Source organism: Theropithecus gelada, chromosome 2 (genome assembly GCF_003255815.1).
Source record: "Theropithecus gelada isolate Dixy chromosome 2, Tgel_1.0, whole genome shotgun sequence".
Taxonomy (NCBI): domain Eukaryota; kingdom Metazoa; phylum Chordata; class Mammalia; order Primates; family Cercopithecidae; genus Theropithecus; species Theropithecus gelada.
The window spans coordinates 88,183,852-88,199,801 of record NC_037669.1 but is presented as its reverse complement, the minus strand read 5'-3'; the positions used below and the strand labels follow the sequence as shown (position 1 = coordinate 88,199,801).

At 55.3% G+C, this 15,950-nt stretch overlaps 2 protein-coding genes across 3 annotated transcripts; one reads left to right on the top strand and one right to left on the bottom strand.

The window, feature by feature from the left end:
• Window positions 1-979: 979 nt before the first annotated feature.
• On the bottom strand, window positions 980-7,397 carry ABHD14B (abhydrolase domain containing 14B). 2 transcript variants are annotated; one of them, XM_025377186.1, is made up of 5 exons: window positions 6,727-6,813; window positions 4,265-4,345; window positions 3,913-4,151; window positions 2,395-2,636; window positions 980-2,062 (listed from the first exon to the last, which is right to left on the bottom strand). In XM_025377186.1, exons 3-5 carry the CDS (start codon window positions 4,121-4,123, stop codon window positions 1,883-1,885), a joined length of 633 nt encoding a protein of 210 aa, XP_025232971.1. In that variant the 5' UTR covers window positions 4,124-4,151; window positions 4,265-4,345; window positions 6,727-6,813; the 3' UTR covers window positions 980-1,882. The 2 variants fall into 2 exon arrangements, with proteins under 2 accessions (XP_025232971.1, XP_025232969.1); XM_025377184.1 differs by lacking the exon at window positions 4,265-4,345 and having other exon boundaries at window positions 6,727-7,397.
• Window positions 7,398-7,497: 100 nt separating this feature from the next.
• On the top strand, window positions 7,498-13,978 carry ABHD14A (abhydrolase domain containing 14A). The gene is made up of 5 exons (XM_025377187.1): window positions 7,498-7,971; window positions 10,612-10,823; window positions 10,998-11,113; window positions 13,162-13,397; window positions 13,605-13,978. The coding sequence occupies exons 1-5, from the start codon at window positions 7,903-7,905 to the stop codon at window positions 13,785-13,787; spliced, it is 816 nt and encodes a 271-aa protein (XP_025232972.1). The 5' UTR covers window positions 7,498-7,902; the 3' UTR covers window positions 13,788-13,978.
• Window positions 13,979-15,950: the final 1,972 nt, after the last annotated feature.

Genomic DNA, 15,950 nt, shown 5'->3' with positions numbered 1-15,950 from the left:
CGCCCCCTCCCCGGATCCGATTACAGAGCGGCGGGCCCGCCCCAGCCGCCCCAGTGCCGCAGCCACCCGCCCCGCCCCGCGCGCCGCGGTGCGCCCCGAGCGGCGGCCGCTTCCAGGAGGGCTCGGGCGACCCTTCCCCTGCCGCTCCCAGAGTCCCGGGGGTTGGGGGTAGGGCCGTCCGGCCTGAAGCGCGATCCCCAGCCATGGCCTTCCCCACGCCGCCCGCGCTGCGCCGGGCTCCGAGCCCCCTCCGCTCCCGCCAGGCCAGTCCTTCCGGCCCGGGCCGCCCGCCCGGCGCCTCTGCCGAGCCCCCTGCACCCCCATCCCCGCCTCGTCCCCGCCAGCCCCGGCTCCGCCTCGCTCCCGGCCCGGGGCCCTCCGAACTCCGGCTGGGACCCCGCGCCCCGCCTAGTTCCTAGCTCTGCTCGCTGCGCGCCATCCTCCGCTCGGGCTCGCGCCCACCAAGACCCGCTCCCCTCAGCCATCCACAGTTGCACTGCCCGGCCCTCGTCCGCGCAGGGCAGGGTGGAGGAGGGGCCTGAGAGCTGTGTGGCCCTGTGCACCCGGTCCTGTGATAACCCCAGATCTACCCCCGGAATTCCTTTTGGGGCTAGGGTAACAAGGAACGGGCTCCGTTGAGTCTTTTACTGGAGAAGGGATACTAGTGGGGGAGAAGCTGAACTGTTCTCAAGTCCCCTGGGCACCCCCCGGCCTCGGGGAAGCAACTATTCCTCCCCCTCTCCTCCATAATCGGCTCAGCCTGGTCCCACTGACCTCCACCTCCCCCCACAGCTGAGTCTCTTGGCACCTGGGTATGTGTGGGTGGGGAGGGGAATCCAATCTCCCTTCCTCTCCATCTGGCCTGGTGGACAAAGGGCAGGGGGACCATCTGGTCCCGCCGGGATGGGGGAGGGGCCCACAGTGTTGGTCCCAGGGGTGGGGGAGGGGCGGCGCTCTTTAGAAGCAGCAGCCGGTGGGGTCTAATTGCATCACTTTATTTCACCGACCTCCACTCTGGCTCCCACCCCCCAAAGCCTCAGAGCAGGAAACAAGCTTGGCTGAGATGCTTCAGGCCTGGTAAACTCCGGAGGTATAGAGCACCCAGAAGGAAGGGTAAAAGCAGGGGGGCAAAGCGGTGGCCCTCCCTTTCTGGGGGTCACTTCTGAGCTGGGGCCCGCTGAAACCTGTGTCCAAAGTAGCTTTCAGGGCTGGCCACACCCTAAGCCTTGCAAAAGGGCCTCCTGCAAGGGCTGGCCCCGTGGGGTCCCCACCTTCCCAGCCAGTGAGGTTAGCATGGTTAGGAGTCCACGTGTGCAAGTGCTTGTGTGAAGGATCATGTATGCATGTGTGTATATGCAAAGCTGTACATGACAATGTGCTTGCCAGTCCAGAGTTACATGTACCTATGCAGTTGCTCTCAAGCGAAGGGTCATATTTGGGAACAAGGATGGTTCTAAACATGTAAGCGTGCATGTGGGCAAGTATGTATCTGGGGCCTAACGGGGTGGGGAAGTGGGTGTTGGGGGAAGGGCTGGCCTTCAGGGCATTTGCAGGAGGAGGGGGTGGGAGGGAAAGGCTGGGCAGAGCAGAGGAAGGAATGAAAGCCAGGCAGGAAAGTGGAAGAACAGGAGAAGCTCATGTAATGGATTACCCTCCACCGGATTATGTTCCTTGATTCCTGAGGGTTTTTTCTCTTGATTTTACCCCCTCAGCCTATCACTGCAAGAGAAAGAGGCAGAAAAGACAAACAGACCACAAAAGACAAGAACCCAGACAGACGCACCTGTTGCATGTGCATGAGGCAGAGCCCGTGAGAGAAGAGAGAGCGTGCCAGAGAGAGCTCGGCAGGCAGGCAGCCCACCCCCTGCAGCAATGCTGGGCTTCACTGGAGCCCCTGCAGGAAGTCCAGCAGCCCTGTATGCCACTCCTCTGGTTTGTCCAGGTAACAGGGGTGCCCCGCCCCCTTCATGATCAGCACCCGGTGGTTGGGCAGCTGCTTCAGGTGCTCAAAGCTGGACTGACCCATGGGGTCCTGGTCTCCATATACAATCAGAGCCGGAGTCTGAGAGGAAGGATGGGGCAGAGTCAACAGGGACCTGCCATAGCATCCCCAGCCCTCCCCACCACTTCAGTCTCTCCCTGGGACCACCCCATATAAGGGAAAGAGACAAGCTGTCCCAGTGGGTGGGGGCACATATTGGTATCTGCCCCAGAACACAGTTTAGCACAGGGCTTGGCACAGTAGTCTGCTGAGTAAACCAAAATGGTGGAGTTGGGTGGTCAGTTCCTCCCAGAAGACACCCCTTGGTTACCCAGCCCCCAGATAAGGAAGGTCCAGGGATGCACCCTTCCTTGCTCCTGGCAGGGACACCTCAGCTTCCCACACAAGGGTACCTTCACACTGGCATAGTTGGCAGCATTGATTTTGTCAGTGCAGATGGGGGCCACTGGCACATAGCCGCGTAGCTGGGAGCCAGGTGCCGTGAGGAAGGGCAGGGAGTACATGCCACTCAGTGATGGACTGATCACAACCGGGGGGCCCAGCTCCAAGGCATCCACTACAGCCGCCAGGAAGCTGCCAGGGGCCAGCTCCCCAATAGGCGCAGGGGCTGCTGCTTCCTTGGAGTGCCCCAGACCTGCAGGGGTTCAGGTGTGGAAGAGATAAGACAAGGGCAGTGAATGGCAAAACAAGGGAGATGGTTGCTCTCTCCAGGAAGCCCTCCTAGGTCAGTTTCTCTGTGGCCAGGTTCCTATAACACCCAGTGTGCCCACGTTTATTCCTACAGTAGCCTCACTCTATCCTATCTGTGCCAAGCATGAGGCACTTCTCTCCATGTCTGTGCCTGTCTCCCCAGCAGTAAGTGTCCTGGAGAGAATCAGACTCTGAAGCCCAACAAGTCTGGGTCCAGAACTCAATTCTGCATTTATTATCTATGTGACCTTGGGTAGGTCCCCCTCAGCCTTCTCTCAGCTGCTCAGTTTCCCCATCTGTTAAAGGGGGATAACAAAAGTATCTGCCATTTAAGATTGTTGTGAAAATTAACTGCGTGAAAGGCACCTGGCCTTGGATTGGGACAGGAGAGGCTCCTGAAGGACAGCAGCTGAGGGGCAGATTCTGCAGCTTCTCCTCCGGTCATTCAGGCTTCACCAACAAGATTAGCTCCAGACCTTCACCCTGAAGCTCAAGCCAACCCACCATTGAAACCAATCCTGCCTGGGCTGGAGGCTTGCCCCTGAGCCATGAAACCATACCATCCCTGGCCTGAGGGGAGCCATGCTGCTCCTTTCACACCTGGCACCAAGGGTTGGGACCCAGCCGTCTGGGTTATCACAGGCAGTCTGGGCACTGATCCCACCTCCCTAGAACCCAGCTCAGGGCTTTGCATGTGGGATCACAACTGGGGGCCTGGCCACCCACCAGGCCCTGCCTTGTCCCCCAAGGCTCCAGAAGACTCAGATCTCACTCCTTAGGGCTTCCAAAAGCCTATGGTTATGACTCAGTCAAAATACTTTACTTCCAATTGGCTGAGCACCAATTACTCTGTGTCACGTACTAGCCACATACTCACATGGATTATCTCATTCCATTCTCATTAGAGCCAGCCCCAAACATGAGTGTGGTTATCTCCCACTGCAGATGAGGAAACAGCGGCTCAGAGACACTGAGACACTGCCCAGGTAACAGTGAGGAGCAGCTGGGCGGTGAGGACCACATCTGGATCAAGACTGCTCAGAGGCCCTTGCAGTGTGCTTGACCAAACGCTGTCAAGTTCAGGGCCCAGCCTGGCCAGGTCCTCCAGATCCCACCGCCCCCACCTCTAGAGTGGGGAGGGGCTACATGTTATAAGGAACCTGGCCCTGTCCCTGATGAGAACTCCCCAACCCCTGCCCAGAAGCCTGCCCCTTAAGTACCTGGCAGGTCAATGGCCACAGCCTGGTAGCCAGCCTGGGCCAGCCTGTGCAGTGTACCCAGGTTCTGCCAGGTCTCGGAGGAAAAGCGAATACCATGCAGTAGCAGTACAGAGAAGTGAGCTTGCCCACTGCTGGGCCGGGCCTCTCGGAAGAAGAGGGCCTGGCCCTGCACCTGGATGGTGCCCTCGCGCTGCTCCACGCTTGCCGCCATGCCTGCCGCTGCTGTGCTGGTGAAGGGCCTGTGGTCAAAAGCCACAATGATGAGGGGCCACAGAACACCCTGCTCAGGGTGGTGGTCCCACAGGAGCAGCAAGGAAGCCTCCAGTTGGCTTCCAGAACTTTAGGAACATGCTTTGGGGTCAAGAGGACATAGGTGTTATTTCTGCCTCTGCCATTCACTTTAGTGTGTAACCTTGGGCCTCAGCTTCTTGATCTGAAATATGGGAACAATAAAGCCAACCTCAATAATTAAGAATTAAAAGTTTAGGCCGGGCGCGGTGGCTCAAGCCTGTAATCCCAGCACTTTGGGAGGCCGAGACGGGCGTATCACGAGGTCAGGAGATCGAGACCATCCTGACTAACACGGTGAAACCCCATCTCTACTAAAAAATACAAAAAAACAAACTAGCCGGGCGAGGTGGCGGGCGCCTGTAGTCCCAGCTACTCGGGAGGCTGAGGCAGGAGAATGGCGTCAACCCGGGAGACGGAGCTTGCAGTGAGCTGAGATCCGGCCACTGCACTCCAGCCTGAACGGCAGAGCGAGACTCCGTCTCAAAAAAAAAAAAAAAAAAAAGAATTAAAAGTTTAAGAAAAATTATCGGCCAGGCACAGTGACTCACGCCTGTAATCCCAGCACTTTGGGAGGCCAAGGCGGGTGGATCACCTGAGGTCAGGAGTTTGAGAGCACCCTGGCCAACATGGTGGAACCCTGTCCCTACTAAAAAAATAAATAAATAAAAAATTAGCCAGGTGTGGTGGCGCGTGCCTGTGGTCCCAGCTACTCAGGAGGCCGAGGCAGGAGAATCGCTTGAACCCGGGAGGCAGAGGTTGCAGTGAACCAAGATCGCACCACTCTGCTCCAGCCTGGGTGACAGAGTGAGACTCGGTCTCAAAACAAAAAACAAAAAGAGCCAGCTGATGGTCACATGTCACTGCCATTAGGCCAGTGCGGTGGCACACGCCTGTAATCCCAGCACTTTGGGAGGCCGAGGTGGGCAGATCATCTGAGGTTGGGAGTTCGAGACCAGCCTGACGAATGTGGAGAAAGAAACCCCATCTCTACTGAAAATACAAAATTAGCCTGTACTCCCAGCTACTAGGGAGGCTGAGGCAGTAGAATTGCTTGAACCCAGGAGGTGGAGGTGCAGTGAGCTGAGAACATGCCATTGCACTCCAGACTGGGCAACAACAGCGAAATTCCATCTCAAGGAAAAAAAAAAAAAAAACAAAAAAAAAAAAAAGAAAAATTTTCAGTGGGGGTGCCTGCTGTAAAAACTCAGCATGTGGTGGGGCTCCATTACGATTGCTGTTCTTATTCTCATCGTTATTATCCTTTTCTATAAATGGGGATAATTCAGTAGTACTAGCTCATAGGTGGTTGATAGGATTAAATAAGGCCATGCATGTACTACGCCTAGCATGTAGTAAGGACTCAGTGCTCAATTAAGTTACAGGTCATGAGTTGGCAATGCAGGCCAGAGGGAGCCCAAACTGGGGTAAAAAGCCCATTTTATTTTATTTATTTATTTATTTTTATTTTTTTGCGATGGAGTTTCACTCTTGTTGCCCAGGCTGGAGTGCAGTGGCATGATCTCGGCTCACTGCAACCTCCACCTCCCGGATTCAAGCAATTCTCCTGCCTCAGCCTCCCGAGTAGCTGGGTTTACAGGTGCGCATCGCCATGCCCGGCATTTTTTTTTTTTTTTTTTTTTTTTTTGAGATGGAGTATCCCTCTGTCGCCCAGGCTGGAGTGCCCGTGGCACATCTCCGCTCACTGCAAGCCCCGCCTCCTAGGTTCAGCCTCAGCCTCCAGCCTAGCTGGGACTACAGGCGCCTGCCACCACGCCCGGCTACTTCTTTGTATTTTTTTAGTAGAGACGGGGTTTCACTGTGTTAGCCAGGATGGTCTCGATCTCCTGACCTCGTGATCCGCCTGCCTCGGCCTCCCAAAGTGCTGGGATTACAGGCGTGAGCCACCGCACCCGGCCTAATTTTTGTATTTTTTGGTAGAAACGGGGTTTCGTCATGTTGGCCGGGCTGGTCTGGAACTCCTGACCTCAAGTGATCCGCCCATCTTGGCCTCCCAAAGTGCTGGGATTACAGGCGTAAGCCACCGCACCGGGACTAAAAGCCCATTTTCTTCTTCTTTTTTTTTTTTTTAAGAGAAGTTGTCTCGCTCTGTTGCCCACGTTGGAGCGCAGTGGCGCAATCATGGCTCACTGCAGCCTTGACCTTCCTGGGCTCAAGTGATTCTCCCGGCATTCACCCCCAGTAGCTGGAACCACAGGCGCGCACCTCCACACCAGAAAGCCCATTTTCTAGACGCGGAAACCGAAGCGCCCAGTGGGAAAGGCGACCCGCCGGGGACGCGGGGTGCTCAACGCGCTGCCACCTGGGGCCCAACGCGTTGACCTCGCGGTCAGGTTGCTTCCGCGGACCACGGTTCTGGCTCGCTAGGTGTGGGAGGGAGCACGGGGAGGGAATGGTGGCAACCCCCAAGGAGGGGACCCAGGGATCCGAAAAACGAAGACTTGGGGTAGGTGGGGTTGGGTTTTGACTGGAGAGAAGAAAGGGTCACAAGCGCAGGGCGGGTACCTGGGGAGCTGTGTGGACTCGCGCAGACGGGAAGCAGACGCGTACTGGCGGTGAATTGGACCCGGCGGAGGAATGGTGGGGGAAGAGGCCGGTCCCCATCCAGCGGGGGCGGGGACTGGGCCGTGCTCCGGGGCGCCCTCTTGTGGCCACAAGCTCGCAGGGTCCATAGGCTCCGCTCAACTCGTTCTTCTCACAGCTGCGTCAGTTTCCCCAAGCCACTTGGTCCCACATGCCCCAAACGCGGTGCTGAGCATGGTTTCGAACTCCTCAGCGACCTGCCCCACATGGACATGGAGCAGTCTGAGGAGGAAAGTTCCTTCGGGATCGCATCCTTGCTGCTCTCTTCCGGCTCCCCATCCCCCTTATCTCCAGCCAGAACTGCCCAGGGCAAGTTGTTGGCCTGGCACAGAGTTGAGGCCGGACAGGTTTGAGTGCGAGGCTCCGCCATTGTCCAGCCAAGTGGCCTTGATCGTTTTCCCAATGCCTCCGAACCTGTTTCCTTCCTGTAGAGCGGGTCATACGTTGCCAACCTCTGCAGAGTAGCAATAAAGAGTAAACGCCACGCTCTGCACAGCCTCCCAGTGCTGGGCCTGGTTGCCACGCGGAGCCTTGGGCCTGGGACAGGCCAGACGTTGGTAACACATCACCAACCAGGGCAGGCGCCATGAGTAGATGTGAAGGAGCCCAGGGCCGGTCCAGGCTCTGATCGTGGTGTGCGTCGGGGAGGGGTTGGGGTGGAGTGGGTAGGAGTCAGGAAAGTGGCTGGGCCAAGACCTGGAGCTGCTGCATAACAATATCTGACATTTACACAATGAGGCCTCTGCTCCGGACACTGTTCTGAGGCTTGACCCGTCCTTAAGAACCTAGAACAACCCTGTGCTGTGGGTTTTATCCTTAACTCCATTATACAGGCCAGAGAACAGAGCCAGAGTGGAGATGTTCCATTGGGAAGAAGCCACATGGCTCTCCGCCATCCTTCAAGCCAAAAACAATTCCGAAAATCTGGGCAGGGGGCGGGCCAGAGAGCATTTGGGCTCTGCCCCCAGCACCCCCTTCGCGCAGACGACTCAGTAACTGGGCTGCAGGCCCGCGGCTGCGGAGTGCGCAGGCGCGCCTCGGTGGCCGCGGTCCTGGCCTTCTAGAGCCGGAGCGGCCCGCGGAGCTGCGGAGGCAGCCATGGTCGGGGCGCTGTGCGGCTGCTGGTTCCGCCTGGGCGGGGCCCGCCCGCTCATCCCGTTCGGCCCGGTGAGTCTCCCCGGGTACGGAGGCCGGCCGGTGGCCCGGGGGCGGGCCATCTTTACCCCGCCCCTTGCTCCGGGGCAGAGTCCCGTGGAAGAAGCAGATGCTGGGGCTGCGGGTGTGCGTGTGCGCGCGTGTTGTGTGTGCGCGCAGGGTCTGCGTGTGTTCTTGGGGGTCTGGGTGTATGTGTACGCTCGTGTGTCTGCGTGGTGTCCGTCAGTGTGTTTCTGCGCGCTTATATTGGTAGGGGGAGTGTGTTCGTTGATGTCTGCCTGCTTGCGTCGGCGTATGTCTTCCCAGTGTATTTCTGTGTGCGTGTGATTTTAAGGGTATGTGTCTACCTGTCTGCGTGTGTGCATTTCTGAGGGTTTATGTGTGTGTCTGCTTTCCTATGCGTGTGCCTTTCTTGTGTGAGTGTGTAGTTTTACGGTTGTGTGTATGACCATGCTTGAGTATTTCTGAGGATCAGCCTGTGGTTTTGAAAGCGTGCACCTCCATCAGTCTCTCTGGCTTCCTGATGCCTGACTGCGTGCGTGATTTAGAGGATACCATTACTACATGGAAGGGATTGATCGCACACGGGCCAGTGTGTGTGCAAGGAGGCTGCATGTACATGCAGGGAATAGCTTGTGCAAAAGAAAAGCGTGTGGGGGCAAGATTCGTATTTGTGCTTGTGTGCACCTGTGTATTACTGTCAACGCATATTCCAATGACCTAACGCGGGCACAGTTTACCCTGCCCCTCGCATATCCCCCCAGGCGGCCGGCTGCAGGTCCGCTACAATTGCCTAGTACTTCGTAGCACCTTGGGTTGCCAAGGCAACAGCCTAAGCCCCGCCCTTCCCTACTTGGAGGGGCGCGGGGTCGCCCCGAATGGACTACAAGGAAAGGTCCCTCGCGCCGGGTGGGAACCTGGGCTAACGCCCTGTTAGAGACGTGCGTCTGAGGTTGTTCGTGGTTTCGAAGAAAAGAGGAATGCGGTCTTCCTCCACTAGGTCCTGGTTTTCCAGAAACAGCAGAAAGGCTGCTGCTGTGGCCCACAAACCCCCGAAGCCTGGGGATGCAGGCTCAGGAAACGTCCCTAAAACATCCCAGAGGGATGAATAGGACCCAAGACGGGCCCCCGGCTCCTAGCTCGGGCAGATGCCCAATTGGCACTCAACAAAGGTGTGCTGGCCGGGCGCGGTGGCTCACGCCTGTAATCTCAGCACTCTGGGAGGCCGAGGCGGGTGGATCACGAGGTCAGGAGTTCGAGAACAGCCTGAACAACATGGTGAAACCCCGTCTCTACTAAAAAATAGAAAACTTAGCCGGGCACGGTGGCGAGCGCCTGTAATCCCAGCTATTTGGGAGGCTGAGGCAGGAGAATCGCTTGAACCCGGGAGACGGAGGTTGCAGTGAGCCAAGATTGTGCCACTGCACTCTAGCCTGGGCAACAGAGCAAGACTCTGTCTCAGAAACATAAAAATAAATAAATAAAGATGTGTTCGCTGGACTCCGGGAATGAAGCAGGCATGCTCATCCTAGGCCCAAGAAACGGCAGGAACAGCCCTGATCCAGTCCATGGTATTATCTAAATCTCACAGGAAGTTTAGGAGGGCAGCCACGAGGTTATCCCATTTTACTGACAAACTGAAGACACAAGGCCAGGAAGTGGCAGTCTCAAAGGCCTGCCCAATTTGAGTCCTGAGTCCTAAGGGCTGTCTTCTGGGGTGGCAGAGACCCCAGACTGGAGGAGTCCACGAAGCAGGTCATTTGGCCAGAAGCTGTCTGTGTATGGGATGGGGAGTAGCATTCATCTCTCCAAACTCTACGCTGTGTTTTTCATTTCTGGGTGTACCATACTCCTCCCTGGCCCTGCAGCCCCTCACTCCTCAGCATTTTCCTCTATTACAGACATTCACTGTGAGCCTCTTCATAACAGCTGGGTTAGACCGTTAGTTATAATGCGATTGTAAAACGCATTCTGATTTTAGCAGTATTAAATGCAGCGAGATTAAAAGAACCATTTCCAAACATGCCCTTAAGTGGGAGGTCCCTTTGCACGCAGTCTTTCTCCTTTGATGGCCCTCACCACTTTTTCCACCTGCAAGGCTCCAGTTCATCCATCACCTCCCAGCTCCATGGGTTCCTCCTTGGCAAACCAAGTGTGGCCTGGTAGTTAGAAGCCCATTCCTAGGTTTAAACCCCAATTCCCCCACTTGCTACTTGGCACTTTGGGCAAGAGAATGTACCTCTCTGAGCCTCCATTTCCTCACCTGTAAGAGAACTGTAATCACATCTGCTCCCCAGCGTTCTTGGTGGAAAAGAACATTGTATGTAAAGTGCCACACTCAGGGCCTGCTGTCATAAGCGCTTGATGAACGGAAGTGGTTTCAGTTGATCCCATGATGGTGGCGGTCACTGAGCATGCTGTGTGCCAGAGGACACCTCAGATGCACCTCCTCACACTGAGGTATCTGAGCATTTGCCCTGGCATGTGGAGTAGTTGAGCATGAACCCCCAGAACTTTGCCCATAGCAAGGGAAAGGGCAAGGGCTAGAGCTCTTCCTCTGCTGGGGACTCTGGGTGGGTTTTTGGGATGGGATCCAGAGGTCCTTGTAGGGGCTCGGTCCCAGCCTCTTTTCCCTCTCCTCTCCTCCTCCAGACTGTGGTACAGACCTCCATGAGCCGGTCCCAGGTAGCCCTGCTGGGCCTGGGTCTGCTGCTCATTTTCCTACTGTATGTGGGGCTGCCAGGCCCCCCAGAGCAGAATTCCTGGTTCTGGGGAGACCCCAATGTCACTGTCCTGGCTGGTCTTACTCCTGGCAACTCCCCCATCTTTTACCGCGAGGTGCTCCCACTCAACCCGGCCCACAGGTAGGTGCTGCCCCAAGGGTCTAGTGGAGGGACTAGGCCCAAGGGGAGTCCCTGTGTGGGACCTCCATTATACTCAGAGTGCTCAGGGCCTGGGAGGGCAATGGGAGAAGCCTAGGAATAAAGAAAGGCGGGCTACACCAGGTCCCCAGGATACACATTCCCACGTGCCTGCAGGGTGGAGGTGGTGCTGCTTCATGGAAAGGCCTTTAACTCTCACACGTGGGAGCAGCTGGGCACACTGCAGCTACTGTCACAGAGGGGCTACCGGGCCGTGGCCCTTGACCTTCCAGGTGAGCACCCCCACCCCTTTGTCTAGGGAAGCCCTAAGGTGTGGCTGGGGGGCAACTGGACCCTAGTGTATGGACAAGCAGTGGCAGGTCACAACGTGAGGAGGCACCATGAAAAAGTCTGTGTTTTCATTTTCTACCATGAAAACTAGTGTGAATTCTAGGTCACGAAGCAAATAAAAACTCTTCACAAGCAGTGTACTTTCTTTTTTTATTTTATTTATATATATTTTTTGAGACAAGAGTCTCGCTTTTTCACCCAGGCTAGAGTATAATGGTGCAATCTCAGCTCACTGCAACCTCCGCCTCCTGGGTTCAAGCGATTCTCCTGCCTTAGCTTCCGAAGTAGCTGGGATTACAGGTGCCTGCCACTACACCCGGCTAATTTTTCTATTTTTAGTGGAGATAGGGTTTCACCATGCTGGCCAGGCTGGTCTTGAACTCCCGACCTCAGGTGATCTGCCCACCTCAGCCTCCCAAAGTGCTGGGATTACAGGTGTGAGCCACTGTGCCCGCCAAGCAGTGTACTTTTTATGACAAACTATATAGGTTTTGTGTTTTTAAGTACACAAATGATTTATGCTATCATTTTTGTCATTAAAAAAATTTTAAAATGTCATCGAATCATAGAGGATAAAAAAAACCTAAAAAATAGCGAAGCACTCGGAGACCGGTGCCGCATTTCTCTCCCTCTCTAAGAAGTTTAGGGGATGCCACACCCTCTTCTGGGTATTCCCACACATAAAGATGCAGATAATATAGAGAATTGTCTGGTAAGGGCTGTAAACATGACTGGTGTCCTGCCTGCTTAGCACATCCATCTGCAGCTTGGTTTTCTCTCCCTACATCATGTCTCAAAGATCATGCCGGTCCCTGCAAACTTCCCTCTCTGTTGTTAACCCTGCAGTGTGTCCCATAGAAGGGATGGACAGGCTTTATCCAGCCATTCCTCTACTGGCGGAATGCTCAAGCAATGTAGTAGCTAAAGCATCCTTGGACATGCTTCTTTGAATATGTAAGCAATAATTTCTCTAGGGTAGCTACTGAGGACAATTGATGGGCCAAAGGACATGGTTTGTTTGTTTGTTTGTTTTAGATGGAGTCTCGCTCTGTCTCCCAGGCTGGAGTGCAGTGGCTCGTACTCGGCTCACTGCAACCTCCACCTCCTGGGTTCAAGTGATTCTCCTACCTCAGCCTCCTGAGTAGTTGGAATTACAGGCGCGCACCACCACGCCCAGCTAATTTTTGTGTTTTTAGTAGAGACAGGGTTTCACCATGTTGATCAGGCTGGTCTCAAACTCCTGACCTTATGATCCACCCGCCTTGGCCTCCTAAAATGCTGGGATTACAGGCATGAGCCACTGCGCCCAGCCACCAAGACATGCACTTTTAAATTTAGATAACTACTACCTCATCCTCCAAAAACACTGTATGGATTTATCTTCTCATCTGTCATGTATGAAAGTGCACATTTCCCCATGTCTCCCCCAACACTGGGTGTTATTTCAGTCTTTTTCATTTTGCTAATATTAGATGAATGAAAGATATGCTTTTCTTTTTCCTTTTTTTTTTTTTTTTTTTTTTTTTCTTGAGACAGAGTCTCACTCTGTCACCCAGGCTGTAGTGCAGTGGCACCATCTTGGCTTACCGCAACCTCCACCTACTGGGCTCCAGCAATCCTTCTGCCTCAGCCTCCCAAGAAGCTGGGATTTCAGGCGCCTGCCACCACGCCCAGCTAATTTTTGTGTGTTTTTTTTTTTTTAGTAGAGACAGTTTCTCCATGTTCTCCAGGCTGGTCTCGAACTCCTGACCTCAGGGGATCCGCCTGCCTCGGCCTCCCAAAGTGCTGGGATTACAGGGGTGAGCCACCACACCTGGCCAAGATATGCTTTTCTAACAGGCATATTACATTGCCAAAAAATAGCTTCTGGGCAGTTTTAGGTAGTGTGCGCCAGTGCCACTGGTCCCCAACTTTTTCCCCCACTGTGGTGGGCAGGAAGTCTTGTGCTCCTTCCCATTGCCCCTCAGCTGGTACCTGCTGCTGTTCCTAGGTTTTGGGAACTCGGCACCTTCAAAGGAGGCAAGCACAGAGGCAGGGCGGGCAGCATTGCTGGAGCGGGCGCTGCAGGACCTGGAGGTACAGAATGCCGTGTTGGTGAGCCCCTCGCTGAGTGGCCACTATGCCCTGCCCTTCCTGATGCGAGGCCACCACCAGCTACATGGATTCGTGCCCATTGCACCCACCTCCACCCAGAACTACACCCAGGAACAATTCTGGGCTGTGAAGGTACTGGGAGAAGGATCTCAAAGGTCCTGGCGCCCTGTCTCTGGCTTGGGGGGGTTCAAGACTCAAGTCTTACTTGGCAGGGCATGGCCTTATCCCTGATCTTGGAAGGAAGAGTTGGATGGTGTTGGGGAAGGCTTCCTAGGAAGTGGCTTGGGGGTCAGAAACTCATCAGGCCCCAAGATCACAGCCCCCTGCCTTGCCCTGCAGACTCCAACCCTTATCCTGTATGGAGAGCTGGACCACATCCTGGCTCGAGAGTCACTGCGGCAGCTCCGCCACCTGCCCAACCACTCTGTGGTGAAGCTACGCAATGCGGGCCATGCCTGCTACCTCCACAAGCCGCAAGACTTCCACCTTGTCCTGCTTGCCTTCCTTGACCATCTACCTTGAACTAACCCACTCCCAGGTCCCGACCTGGCCTGAGCTTGGACAGTCTGGACCACCACGCTCCCCTGACCAGGGAGACAACCTCTGGGATTGGAGGCCAGAGGCCAGAGGCCAGAGGGTCAGACGCAGCCAGGACTTCTCATTTCATCTCACAGACACAATAAAAAAGCATATTTGTCCTGCCTGGGAAGTGACAGGTTCCATTTCCTGGTGTGCTGTGGGAGAGACGGGAGTGGGAGGCAAGTCTGGGACTACTTTGGGCCTGGGAGCTGGAGGGGATGCTCCAGCAGTCTGGGAAGGCTAAGAGTGCGCCACTTCCTAAGTGCCTGGTCTCACCACTGTGTGCCTGAGTTTCCTCATCTGTAAAACGGGTATGATGGCAACGCCTAGGTTGGAGGGTGGTTACAGGACTGAATGAGTCTGGATAACTGAGTACTCAGCCACATAAGGCTGGGGAATTGCTGGTGGGAGGCGGGGTGAATTACTGCTGCTGCATGACCACTGGGATTGGTGGGAAATCCAGGGTCTGGACAGCCAAGCTGAGGGAGTCAGGAACCTAGAGGGTGTGGGGAATGCGATTTAAGAATTAGCCTGCATTGGCCGGGCGTGGTGGCTCAAGCCTGTAATCCCAGCACTTTGGGAGGCCGAGACGGGCGGATCACGAGGTCAGGAGATCGAGACCATCCTGGCTAACACGGTGAAACCCCGTCTCTACTAAAAATATAAAAAAATAAGCCGGGCGAGGTGGCGGGCGCCTGTAGTCCCAGCTACATGGGAGGCTGAGGCAGGAGAATGGCGGGAACCCAGGAGGCGGAGCTTGCAGTGAGCTGAGATCCGGCCACAGCACTTCAGCCTGGGCAACAGAGCGAGACTCAATCTCAAAAAAAAAAAAAAAAAAAAAACAGAATTAGCCAGCATTGCCGGGCGTCGTGACTCACACCTGTAATCCCAGCACTTTGGGAGGCCGAGGCTGGCGAATCACAAGGTCAGGAGATCGAGACCATCCTGGCTAACATGGTGAAACCCCGTCTGTACTAAAAAATACAAAAAACTAGCCGGGCGCGGTGGCGGGCACCTGTAGTCCCAGCTACTCGGGAGGCTGAGGCAGGAGAATGCCATAAACCCAGGAGGCGGAGCTTGCAGTGAGCTGAGATCCGGCCACTGCACTCCAGCCTGGGCAACAGAGCGAGACTCTGTCTCAAAAAAAAAAAAAAAAAAGAGCAAGCCCGGCTTGGCCGGGCGTGGTGGCTCAAGCCTGTAATCCCAGCACTTTGGGAGGCCGAGACGGGCGGATCACGAGGTCAGGAGATCGAGACCATCCTGGCTAACACGGTGAAACCCCGTCTCTACTAAAAATATAAAAAAATAAGCCGGGCGAGGTGGCGGGCGCCTGTAGTCCCAGCTACATGGGAGGCTGAGGCAGGAGAATGGCGGGAACCCAGGAGGCGGAGCTTGCAGTGAGCTGAGATCCGGCCACAGCACTCCAGCCTGGGCAACAGAGCGAGACACAGCTTCAAATAACTCAAAATAAAAAAAAAAAAAAGAGCCAGCATTGCCGGGCGTGGTGGCTCACACCTGTAATCCCAGCACTTTGGGAGGCTGAGGCTGGCGGATCACGAGGTCATGAGATCAAGACCATCCTGGCTAACACAGTGAAACCCTGTCTCTACTAAAAAATACAAAAAATTAGCCGGGCGTGGTGGCCGGTGCCTGTAGTCCCAGCTGCTCCAGAGGCTGAGGCAGGAGAATGATGTGAACCCGGAAGGCGGACCTTGCAGTGAGCCGAGATTGCGCCACCACACTCCAGCCTGGGCAACAGAGTGAGACTTCATCTCAAAAAAAAAAAAAGAGCCAGCATTGGCTGGGCACAGTGGCTCATGCCTGTAATCCGAGAACTTTGGGAGGCCAAGGCGGGCGGATCACAAGGTCAAGAGATCCAGACCATCCTGACCAACATGGTGAATTCCTGTCTCTACTAAAAAAAAAAAATACAAAACATTAGCCGGGCGTGGTGGCAGGTGCCTGTAGTCCCAGCTACTCCGGAGGCTGAGGCAGGAGAATGGTGTGAACCTGGAAGGCGGAGCTTGCAGTGAGCGGAGATCATGCCACTGCTCTCCACCTGGGCAACAGAGCGAGACTCTCTCAAAAAAAAAAAAAAAAAAAAAA